The following is a 13,005-nucleotide window of genomic DNA, read 5'->3' as shown; positions in this document are numbered from 1 at the left end:
ACACAATGCCCCATGTGGCACATATAAATTCAAGTATAACACTCAGTGGGAAGGTCCCAAAAATATCTTATCAAGAAAATAAAATGCCTTAAATACTTCAACTATCTTTCATAAACTAACATAACTCTTTCTATACTCAGTAGCCTGCAGACTACTCTAAGGTGACCTATGTCTTGGTTTTCGAGCCATGAAAGACCCAATCCTATTTGAACTCCTGTTTCCTAGTTAAGCCACTGGTTCTACAAACACATGCACTCTAGACATAAAGCTACACTAACAAATAAAACACTCTGGAAAGATAAGTTCCTAACTCAATGTACTCTCAGGCAATGGAATACGTTAACACTTGAAGTCAAAGTTCTACACTGACTACCTTTAAGGCTAGTCTTGATTACTGGATGGGTAGACACAAACTTATACCAGGACTGTCATGCACAACCCTGCTCGATTTGTGAGGACAGCACAAATTTTTAAGCATGCCTACTTATAGGTGTATATGGCTATGTATCTTGTGGGTCCTAATCATCTTTTGCCTAGTTTTGTTCCTATGTTCCTTTGTATCTAACATGAATATATTCCTTTGAGAGGTCCTATGTTGGGATGAACCCTAAGATGCTATTACAATTCTGGAAGGAGCCAGAGGGTCAAACAAGCGCAGAGTTTAGATAATGGAGTCCAAATGCAGCTTGACTCCGAGTCATGGTCAAGACAAGAAGTCTAGTGAAGATGTGCACTGAAAATCAAGTAGCAAAAGCATGTGCCAACATTGGAGAAATGAATGCCATAAGTAATGGAGGCAGCCTCTCCTATAATGGAGTAAGATTTGATGACAGCATTTGTTAACAGGCGATTAGTGGTTGGATGGCAAAAGAAAAAAAATAATTAGTAAATAATCTACCTGGAGCTCTCTGTTTGGCAACAGCAAGCTCTTTCCTCACTGGTGCAAAGGACACAAACAGCTGGTCCATCTACCTATACTCCCACCCCTGATACAAGTACAACCTGAGTTGTTGGTAGTCAGAGAAAGTTTAAAGACCCTCCCTTCTCTGGTTTCTACCACTATAAAGCAAACAATTAGATTTATGGACTGGTTCAAAGACAATTTCAAAAAACGTTTGCAATGAGATGTTGGTTCATCCTGCATGAACACCAGTGTGTAAAAAAAAAAAAAAAAAAAGTAGATATGGTTCCCTATCTTCAAAATCATAAGCAGAAGTGAAGACAACAAGGAAGAGTATTTTCTAAAATATTTACTCTGCTGAAGCTAACCTAACAGATTATAACAGTGGCTGGATGGGTCAGCCTCTCTACGATTAAGTAGATATACTAAGGGAGGGGTGGTTCTTAAAAGGAAGAGGGAGAAGCAGCAATCTTTTAAGGAACTGCTTGACAAGCCAGCTGATGAATCACAATCTTGTCCTCCACATGGTCATGACATACATAGGCAGCAAGGAAGTACATTAAGACAGTGAAATAAATGAGAAGCAAGTTGCACAGGGTATGAGATGTCAAGTTAATCTGCAAGCAAATGAACCAGGGTAGTACTGGGCACAGCTTCACCAGACCTAAAAACTGTTTTCATTTAAAGGCAAAGGCATGCCAAGTGGAACTGCCAGTGTCAACAACTTCCGAGATCCTAACTTTCAAATCTGGTGGAATAAAGGGGGACTATATCAGAAGCCAAGCCCTGACGTGAAGCCAGTTGTTGCTCCAATTATGGGGGGGGGGGTGTTATTCCTTGTACAACATGAGAGATTCCAGTACTGCTAGCAGCAACATTATGAGTCTGAAATTACATCATTTTTTCACGAGGGAACAAAAGAATGACAGTAAATTTTAATCTACCTTCACAGAACTTTGAGATGGTTGTGGAATTAGCAGGAATGGCAGAATGTGTATCTAAATTTCCAATACCAGAGGAGAGAAAATGCATCTAAAACAATTATTTTTGAGTACTGAACACTAAGCAATAAACAGTAATGAACTTATTCTCCCAAGTGGTAAAAATTTCAATGTCAACTGTGCTCCATTTCCACACTATTATTAGGAGTAGCCTCTAAATCCACAGCTTCAGGATATAACACAAAGATTGCTTATTCACATCCTTAGAGATGTGAATCCCTGAAAAAAGTGATGTCCTCGTTTATGATGCTTGGCTAGATAAGCAACACCTTCCCGGACGAAGAACATGATGTTTTGCACCCTTGTTAATTTATATACTACATGATGGACTGGATGTCTGACCACATAATGAAAGGTGTGAGGCCATGGATGCAGTTTTTCCTCCAAAGCCTTTAAGACCATAAGTACTGCTGTCACCTCCAAACAGCTGATATTGATCAAGAGGGAAGCAGAGTTCCTAACACTATGTGTGAGAGAGTGTCTCTAAACTCCACAGCCCATAATTGAAGTATCCATTATTAGAATCTGTGACAATTCAAATTCAGGAAGGACAATAGGGACTGTCCACAAATCCATGGTCCAACAACAAGAAAACAGCTCATGAATATATTGTGGCTCAAAAGCCAGTGACACCTCAGAGTTCACTGCAGCACTTGTGTCCTTAGGTGTACAAAGAGCACCATGAAGACAATGGTAGCCACCAAGCCAGAAGGCAAAGCAGTGTCCAGGTTTGAACACTGCACCTTCATGAAGCTGGTCAAGTCCATGACCTCGCCAAGGGCAGGAACAATTGACAATGAAGTGTGACAAACTACATGCCTATAATGCTTTCTTCCTAACAGGGGTCATAAATAACATTTTTCAATTTATAGTCATGCATAAGGACTGCAACTATGACACAGCCCCAAAATCAGATCACTTTTAGGAAATTCTTACTAAGCGTCTGTCACATGGACAGAGGAATGTCAGAAAATCCTTCTTCCTCAAAGCTACAGCCATTACACCAACAGATGGTAAAAACTCTGGATGGCAAAGAAATCCCAAAGAGCAACACTTTGTAATGTGACTGATACTCTTCCTTAGTGAATTTGAGAAATCTCTGTTATGCACTCCAAATGATGTACCAAACAGCATCTCTCATGTCCAGAGACACTATCATGGTAACCTGCAAAACCTAAATACATACTTCTCATAGGTTGGTACTAGGCTATCGGCCCTAGGGCCTATACAAGCCTAGCCACAACAATTCCCTGGATATTTCTTCCCACAATATTTACTTCCCTAGGCCCCTGTCTAGCAGGGCAACTAACGTGATCCCCGAGGTGAATGTCCTATCTCTCATCCAATCGTCAAGGTTCATTTTGAAGACGGCCAAGGAGGCGCTCCGCTTGACATGTATGGGCAAGTCCATTCCAGAGTATGGGGAGTCTCTGGGTCAGGAATTTATCCCTCCAGCATGTTTTGTTCATTGTGATGACAAGGTTTAGATCCCTGGAGTGTGTGGCTCTGAGGGATTGGGATTTCTTTAAGTGAGCATGTCCAACAGCTCAGGGTTTGACATGGCCTTGTATGTTAAGCAGAGATCACCTCGGAGTAGACGATATGCCACAGAGTATAGCTGGAGTTTTTTTAGACAGCATAGGGTATCTGGTTTAGGCCTTTCTGCGGCCTTTCCAGCTGTTACAGATGTCTTCTGAGGTACATACCAAATGGGGCATTGTACTCTATAATGGGTCAAAAAGAAGAAAATCTGAAGAAGCGTGGTTGTATCCACGCGAAAGCGCTTATCAACCCACTTGTTTAATAAAAAGTTTATTTTATTTTACCGTTACTAGTTCTACTGGATTATTTGGCTAAAAGTGAATCTACAATTTGGTGTTTCGTGGAGAGATCAGTTTCTGTTTTTACACATACACTCTACAATGGGTCTAATGAGGGATGAGTGCAGTGGGACAATGACCTCCTTTTTTCTGGATGAAAAGCCCTTAGTTATGAGGTGTGCCACATAGAAGGATTTCCTGACTGTTGTGGCAATGTGGTTATCGAAGGTAAGCCCACTGTCCACCTGTGACCCTAAGTCTCTCATCACACTTTTGGTGTTTAGTGTACTGCCACCTATGTGGTAATTCATGGGTACATAATTTTTCCCAAAGGGGATAATAATACATTTCTTGGCATTAAGCTTGAGCCCATGGCTCTGACACCAAGCATCTGTTTTAAGGCCCTTCTGTAGAATATCCACATCATTTGAGGAATTCAATAGTGGCTCCCAGTTTGCAGTCATCTGCAAACTTTGTTAGCCACAGTCCCTTAGTGTTGGCCTGCACTTCAGAGAAGTAGATGCCAAACAAGAGCAGTCCCAGAACTGAACCATGAGGTACTCCACTTGTCACCTGTCTGGAGCTGGATTTTGAGTCTGCTACTTTTACAGTCTGGGTTCTGTCAGTAAGCCAGTTGGCAACCCATCAAGTGACGTAGGGATTTATGCCCAGCTTAGTAAGTTTATCTATGATTCCAGAGTAGGGGATGGTGTGGAAGGCCTTGGCAAGGTCCAGATAGGCTGTGTGGACAGCCTTACCCTCGTCCACAGCTCTGGAGACTTATTCGAAGAAGTCAATCAGGTTCAGGAGACGAGATCAGCCCTTCACAAACCCAAACTTGGTGGGGTCCAGTGTTTGAAGGTTGCCAATGTTTTTGTTTATAAGTTCCATGATAATGAGTTCCACTCCCTTGCAGATCAGGCATGTCAGATTGATGGGACTGTAGTTTCCGGAATCCAAGGTGGATTCCCCCTTGTGGAGCGGGATAACTGTAGCTGTGTGCCACTCAGTGAGCACGAAGCCTGAGGTCAGGCTATGATTAAACATGACACTTAGGTGAGGTGCCAGTTCATTTTGTAGTTCATGTAGTACACAGCCCGGGATGTCATCTGGTCCCATGGATGCTGTATTCTTCACTTTTGAGAGTGCAGTTTCTACCTGTGCGGCCATGATTACCAGAATTTGGCAATCTCTTGGTACTGATATGGGCCCTTTAGGGGGTGAGAGGGGGGTGAAGTTGGCACTAAACTGATCTGCCAAGATACTGCCAATATCATTGGGATCAGTATATTTAATGCCATTCTGTTGTAGCTCAAAGTAGATCTGAGCATTGCCATTTAGATTCTTGACATTGACATAAATGTAGAATGCCTTGTGGTTGTCTTTGGAATCTTTAGCAATTTTATTTTCGTAACTAGCTTTGGAGAATTTTATGAGGGATCTCAGCTTCTTACTGAGGCTGGTAAGATAATTTTTTGCATCCTGGGATTTTTCTCTTTTCTGCAACAGTTTCTTCTTTCTGTTGTATAGCTTGTTTATGGCAGGGGACCTCCAGATTGGCTTCCTTTTTTTTGGAGGAGAGCGTCTTGGTTCTATTTGGAATGGCAGGATTCATGCACAAGTGGATGTGCTCGTACAATGGCTTAGTGTAGGATTCAGCAAACTTTCGGCTCCTGTCTGCATGGGTGTCATGAAGTTTGTCACTTCTGACTTGAGTAGCATGATGTTAGCTTTTAGCCACTGTGAGACTGACTCTTCAAGGAGTTGAGGTCCTAGCCAATAAAAAGTTATGTCTCGAGTACCTGGAAGTAACAAAGGAGGGATTTGGGGTTGAATGGGTCCAGAGACTAGAGAAAACAAATGGAAGGGCTGCAGAGGTCTGGAGAAGCATAGTAAAAAATAAAGACACAATTATATACAATACAGTAATACAGAACTTAAGTAATAAAGTTCAGAAAGTATTTTATGTGGAATACATTCTGTTAAACAGATATTTTTATTTAGAGTGGAGATTAGTGCTTATCATTATGAGGCTGTAAGATCACTGGTTACACATTTTGGAAATCAAAATCACTTTGAATTACTAACTGAAAGCTAAGTAATGTTGACAGAAATACAACATTTATACTGGGTTAGCTTGACGCAATTTGTTTGAGTTTGGTTTAAAGTCACAACAGGAAGTTGTTGGACAAGATGGAAGTGCCTCATGGTTTTAGACCTATAACTGAGAAGCAGTCAGTACTGCAGTGTAGTCTGATTTAGGAAGACAGAAGACTGTAGGAGCATTTTAGATGAGCTCAGGTTTGAGTTTATTTGAATGTTCCTTAACATAGCACTTTAAATTTAAAGTAAAACCAAGTACAGATAAGACATATGTAATGACAGCAAATGCTGAAGTTCAGGAGAAGCTGTGAACTGAGAATGAACAGCTTCAAATATCTGGGATGGAAGGTTGAGGAGAAGGGAAGTCTGAATGAAGAGGTCAAAGCTAGAATAAGAGGAGCTACAGGGGTGCAGAGTGTCAGGGGTAGTATATGACAGAAGAATGCCAAAGCAGATGAAAAGTAAGGTTTACAAAACAGTGGTGCAACCAGTATTACTGTACAGTACAGAAACCTGGGCAGTAAAGGCAGAGCAGTTGACAAAGCTGGAGGTGATGGAGATGAACTACCTGAGAGGGGTGGTAATATGCACACTGTGGGATAGATGAAGAAATGAGGACATACAAGCAGAAGCCAGAGTAGCTCCAATTACAGAAAAGGTCAAAGAACACATATTATGGTGGATCGGGCACATGTGCAGAAAAGCAGAAGATAATTTGATGAAGATGATTTTATTTATTTATTTGACATTTGTTAAATATTTGGGACAGACAGAAAGAATGCAAGAGGTAACAAGACCATCCAGCAAAGAGATGGATGGCCTGTGAGAGAGACTACCTGTGACAGTCAGGCATGAGCATCAAAGAAGATAGCAGAGTGGTACTGATTAGAGAGAGAGATGGTGGCAGCTGATACGACACCCTAACCCCATGTGGAAAATGGGAAAAAGGGGAGTGATGATGCATAACGTGCATGCATGCCCACACTTGTAATGAAGAGAACTTCTGTGATCTGGAAACTTCAAAAACTAATCAAAACCTAAAACTCTGATGGAACAGAAAGAAATATCAACATCAGGAACTTAATAACGTTTTACACACATTAACAGCACTTTCATAACAAAAAACCAAACTAGCTACCCAAGTATGGAATGAGGAACTGAGAAATCAGGAAGGAGTCAGGAAATGATGCTTACACTTCAGGGCCCTCGTCATAAGGGGGCCGAGGTAAGTGGAAAGTCACACATACACACAAAAAAGAAGAAGAAAATCATACTTTCTGATGATCTTACTAGAAAATCCTAGCTGTGCCAGTATATCCAAGAAGTTTAAATCCTAACCACTAAATCATTCCTACCGCTCTCTGCTGCATTCACTCACTCATTCACTCTCCTGATAACACAGCAACTTGACTGCAATCCATCAGGTTTATGTATTACTTCCTATAGTTTATGAAAGTGTTCTGGTTCCAACAGAATTAAAATTCTTAAAACAGTGGACTCCCTGGAGGCAGTGATAGTAGTAAAATATGAATTAAATCAGGTCATACCACTTGACTTGCATACAATGAATGTGGAACGTTTGTCATAAGTAGATTAAACTGAATGCCATTTCTTGAAATGCAATTCAGTGGAATAGCACTAAAAAAATATTCCAAGAAAAACTGAGTGGGAGCAAAGCAAATGCAGGAATAGATCCTCTCTACCCTCCAACTAAGCATAATCAACTCTGTGGTCACTAAATATCACAGAAAAGCTGAAGTCTCCTATTACTGAATGACATTTCCTCACTTTTATGTGAGAAAATTATATTTGGTGAAATCCTCTTTGGTTAAATGTTAGAATGCTATAAGCAAGCTTTATAATAAATAAACACTACTTACGTGGTTTAGAACTTCATGAAATATCTTTCCTCCAGGCATCTTCGTACCCATTCGAGCAGCTAGCTGGTACATCAAAGGCAGAAATTTGTATGATGGAATTTTCTTTGCACCACACTGTAGAAAAACACCAGGAGGTAACTGATTAAGTAAAATACATTTAAATGTACTAAGGAAAATAAGAGTCAGTTTTTCTCTTTTATTAATATTACTTCCTTTGCTCAGTTCTACTGAATGGATCAGTGAAAAAACACCACACTTCTACGCTGAAAATATGTCCAAACACATGCAACAAACAACTGGAACACCCACAGAGATACCTTACTAAAAGGATACAATGCCTAAACAACGTCCTGCATGGACTTACTCAAAGCCCTATCACTATACTCAGTATCCTACAGACTGATAAGAGGTGACCTGGGTCTGGTATACAAGGCATCCTCTGACTCATTACTGATGGACTTACTGCTCATCAGCAAGTCAAATGGCATCAGAAATACTCAGTCTAGGGATCTAAACCTTTTCTACAATATCAACAGAATGATTCGGAGAGACGGGTATATTTCACAGAGGATACCCTGCTACAAACAGACTCCCCATCCAGATAAAATACAGCTCACCACTGACCATTTTCAAGTGAAATTAGATCTATGAATGGGAAACAGAAAATTTACCCCAAGACAGAAAATTTGCCCCTTATACTACTAATGGACAGACACAGCTCTTAAATGCATTATTGAATGTATGCGTTCCCTCAGATTATCTATGGTAGGATTCCATTTACTCTCATTAGGGGTAATATATAATTACTGAGGATAGGGTAATGCTAATCTATGACTAAATGGGAGAGGTTACTTCAAGCACAAAAATGGAAACTGTCCAGGCTTAAAATGATCCAAAATGGCAACTAGCCTAGTACTTACCTATGAACTTATCTAGATGTGAAGACCAACAAGAAATGAAGAACATATGAAATGCAAAGAATGAAGATTTCTCAGCACTCACTGCAACTGCTGATATTAAGATGTTCTTAGCCAAAGGTATAACACTTGATTATACCTATCCTATACCTTCTCACATAGTTCTAAAAATATTTAGTCTCCAAGTTTTTGGGTGGATGCCTATGCACTTTCCTGTAGACCCATACAAAGTATCCCTTTGCTGAGTTTAAGAACTGGCCATACTTTGATGGCTCCTAGGTCTGGAGCACAACTCAACCTGGTTTCCTCCTGAAAGAAAGCAAACTAATCTACAATGACACAGAATTATAAACTTAACGGTTACTGACAAAGATTTTAGAAACTGGACAGGAAAATGTAGGTAGAGACTGACAAATACCACCCACAGTAAATAGCCTTGTGAAAGATAAAATGATGTGGTGAGTAGTGAGTACTCATATAACTGTTTCCTTGAGAAGGCCTCTACAAACAGTTCAGCACCTGGAGAGAAACCTAAATCTTCCAAATACCAAACAGGAAGGAAGACTAAGGAAGAATTCAGGGCAAACAGTCTGAATAAATGTACTTTCAACAGATTACTTAGTCCTGTGGTGAATGCCCAGACTATAATGGCTAGTGAAGGAATGTCCCAATGAGTTGGAGGGGGGGGGGGGAATAATGCTAACATGTATCAAAGATCTACTTTTAAGAGAAGCACAAGGAGCAATCAGCCATGCAGTGATGTGTCCTCAGACAACACTGGTCAAAAACTGTGGTAACAAAAGATGTTGCAGTGCATTAAAAATTTAGTAGCATCTGTACTGTCACAACGGCACCATTTCTAGCAAGGACAAATTAAGTGTAGAAATGCTCTATTCTTCAGAAGATGGTTCCTATTCTTTTTTCACTTTATCTGAAACAAAAGTACAGAGAAAACTAAAATGAAAGGAAATAAACAATTAGCTTGTATACACAAATAAACAGTCAACCAAAAAGAGAAGAAAGTTACAAAAAAAAACTTGGACAAAAAAAGGCTAAAAAGGACAAAAAAGACAATACCAAGACTACTGACTACATATATACATACATATAGAAATACACAACTCTATATACATATATGTATACATAGACAAACATATTTATGTGTGCTCTGATTTTGGCGACAGTGTGTTTGGTCTACATCTGTTCAGTCAGTTGTTTTTAGTCGACTGGTGTACGAGACTGCACAATTATTGGGGTTAGGGAATATTCCCTTTCTCTGACTGTGCGATCTTGGAGCTAGTATACATAATTAGCAGGGGTGTGGGTACCTTACCTTCCTGTAAAAATACATTTTTTATTTTTTTCAATTTTGCTTACACTTAGGTTATTTCTTGGTCATACATCTCAACTGACCATTTTTTGCCTCAAATGTTTGGTCTGTTCCTCATAATATTTGTGGGGGGGGGGGTTGCCATACCACTGGGATGATCTCAGGATTGATGTCACTAAATAATTATATACATTTGGGTTTCAGACTTTAAATCCTTCATAAAATGCATCTTAACAAAAACCCTGTTACTCTAGCACATTTCTAAGTTTAAAAGAACAATATTTAAAATCTGTAACTATTTTTGGGTCGTTGCCCCACCATTATGTCAGGCTTTGTACAGATTTCTTGCACTAAGAGATTGAGAGCTATGTTCTCTGTGCTTTGTCAGCGCACCATGGTCAGTATTTGTAATGTTAATAAAAGCTAGGATAATCACATATATATATATATATATATATATATATATATATATATATATATATATATATATATATATACACACACACACACACACACACATATATATATATATATATATATATATACACACACACACACACATATATATATATATATATATATACATATATATATATACATATATACATATACACACACACACACACACACACCATTGTTTGATAGGAAAGGTACAGAAGGGATAAAATTTCCAGTGGGAGAACAGGCTCTAAGTCACCATCAACACAAGGGCCATTTTAACTTCTAAGGTATTAAGTCTTCCGGCATTTCCAATAAGATGATTTAGAGTTCACTAGTAGACTACCACTCTACATTTGATTAATAATCTGTGCAGTCCATGTCTACCCCAATTGAATCAGAGGGCAGACCTAACAGTAGCATGCAAACTGTCTTGCTCAGCAGCAAAGTGCAAAAATCTAGATGTAAACAAATTATGCAATAAGATAATCTCAAGAAAGAATATTAGTTACCATATTTTATCTAACTTGTCCAATCCTGTCCTACACAGAAATATGGATACTTTCCAACTTTTTCATAATTAAATAACTATAAAGTGCCTAAAATATCTAAGTCTCCTACAAGATGACATTTGGATTTCCCACACAGAGATAATGACTAGCCTACAATAAACATAATACAATTTCTTTGTCATAAAATGCTATTCTTCAGCAATATCTGAAGAAAAGACCTCTGTTAAAACACAACACAATGCTGATGATATACTGCTAGGGGAAAGTAGCTCTTGCCATGTGCAGACTGTTAAATTTTATTTATTTATGTTATCATTATTTATTTAATATTTGTTTACCGGGAAAGTCTGACTGGGACAGAGCCCATTAGATTTTATTTATTTATGTTATCATTATTTATTTAACATTTGTTTACTGGGAAAGTCTGACTGGGACAGAGCCCATTTTCAGCAGAGGCCTGCAGAGAAATGCTCCAGATGCACGTCTCTGGAATGTGGGAGGAAACAGGAACACCGGTAGAAAACCCACACGAATGCAAGGAGGACATGCAGACTCTGCACAGAAGGCACCCCAGTTGAGAACTGAACCAGAAAACATCTTGCTGTGAGGTGACAATGCAAACCGATGCACCACTTTGACACTGGATAAATGTAGTAAATTAGTAGGCAAGAATTAAAAAGATAAATTAAAAAAAAACATAAAACGGAAACCATGGATATGTTTCTACAAACAGCATACAGTAGGAAATGTACTGTTTGTCAAAACCTGGCCAGCCAGAAGATTTAGAGTACAGTTATTATATTAGAAAATAAGCCACTTTTTGAATATTTATAGCTCAAGGCACTGTGACATGGAAAGGACAGAAAGGCACTCAACTAATATACAGCAGAAAAAGCTGGGATCTAAGGCTACGCAACATTATATATGGATATATACAGCCTTAAGACAAATAAGTTAACAAGAGTGACTTGCTTGTCATCGGTACACAAGTTCTGCAAAAATCATAATATAAACCACACTAAGAGTCAATCATCTCCTAACATGACATGGTATTAAAGAGTGGTAAAATAACAGATGAAACTACAGCAATAGATCCACAGAACTGAAAAATAAATATTTGTTAAGACTATGTTCAGTATCAGCTCCACTGACAAAGAAGGTTAAAGCCCCAACTACAGCCCAGGCAACTCAAGTTCAATTAGTGGGTCAGACACCTGGTGGAGCTGGCATGGGGGATGGAGTGAACGGAAGGAAAGGTTCATCCTTTCAGGGTGGGGAGTGGAAGTTCCTGGTCTGATTATGTTCCATAGCAAGCAGAGGCTTATGTGTAGGCCACTTACTTGAGGACACAGGCTTGGAATCTCACATCTGTCATGGTGGTCCCCTACAGCATGTACGTGTGTGTGAGAAAGCATGCATGTCATGGTATTATGGTAGTACATGCAAACTCCTGTGGTGATGCAGTACATGTTAGCACCAGGTGAGAGCTTAAGGAAAGACTGGGGTGTTTACACCTACACAATTAAGGCTGATATATATATATATATATATACATATATGTGTGTGTGTGTTTGTGAATAAAAAACACAAGCAGAAGGTTATAATTCAAAGTGGAAATGGATGATGACGATAATGAAACAGGGAAAGTTCAAGAAATAAGGAAGAAAGTGGGGTATGAGATGCAGATCCTTAAGCAGAATAATATCAGCCATACAGAATATTATATTCATAAAGTAGCAGACAGTATTCTAAGAACTAAACCAACACGGAAATGGGGAAAGGAAATTTTACTGAAAATGATGACTGCTAGTAGAGGTACAGACAATAGGCAAGAGGGGGCTGGAATTTACTGAAGAAAACTGTCAAAGGAACCAATTTATTGGCAGCAAACAACTAGACAGGGAAAGGTAACAGAATGGGAAGAGACCAAAAAAACATTTGGACTGCAGGCTAGAGATGGTCTTCCCTACCATGGATTGATATCAGAATATAGGCAAAGCGACAGTGATAGGTAAATCCTAAGTAAAAGACATGCCCTGGTAGAGTTTTTAGTTGAATGTAGAACAGATGCTGCTGTTAAAGAGATAATTAGTAGGGCATATA

General features: G+C 39.2%; 1 protein-coding gene across 3 annotated transcripts in view; it reads right to left on the bottom strand.

Annotated features, from left to right (window-relative positions):
• Positions 1 to 13,005, bottom strand: part of ATM (ATM serine/threonine kinase) — a 3,174,581-nt gene that overhangs the window by 581,208 nt on the left and 2,580,368 nt on the right. For all 3 annotated transcript variants that reach the window (XM_044072618.1, XM_044072619.1, XM_044072620.1), the window contains one exon: positions 7,706 to 7,819. In XM_044072618.1, the coding sequence (XP_043928553.1) occupies positions 7,706 to 7,819 (114 nt within the window). The remainder of the gene's footprint in view (positions 1 to 7,705; positions 7,820 to 13,005) is intronic.

Source organism: Protopterus annectens, chromosome 5.part0 (assembly GCF_019279795.1).
Source record: "Protopterus annectens isolate FY-2018-M chromosome 5.part0, PAN1.0, whole genome shotgun sequence".
In the NCBI taxonomy this organism is placed as follows: Eukaryota; Metazoa; Chordata; order Ceratodontiformes; family Protopteridae; genus Protopterus; species Protopterus annectens.
This window is presented reverse-complemented; position numbering and strand designations above follow the sequence as displayed.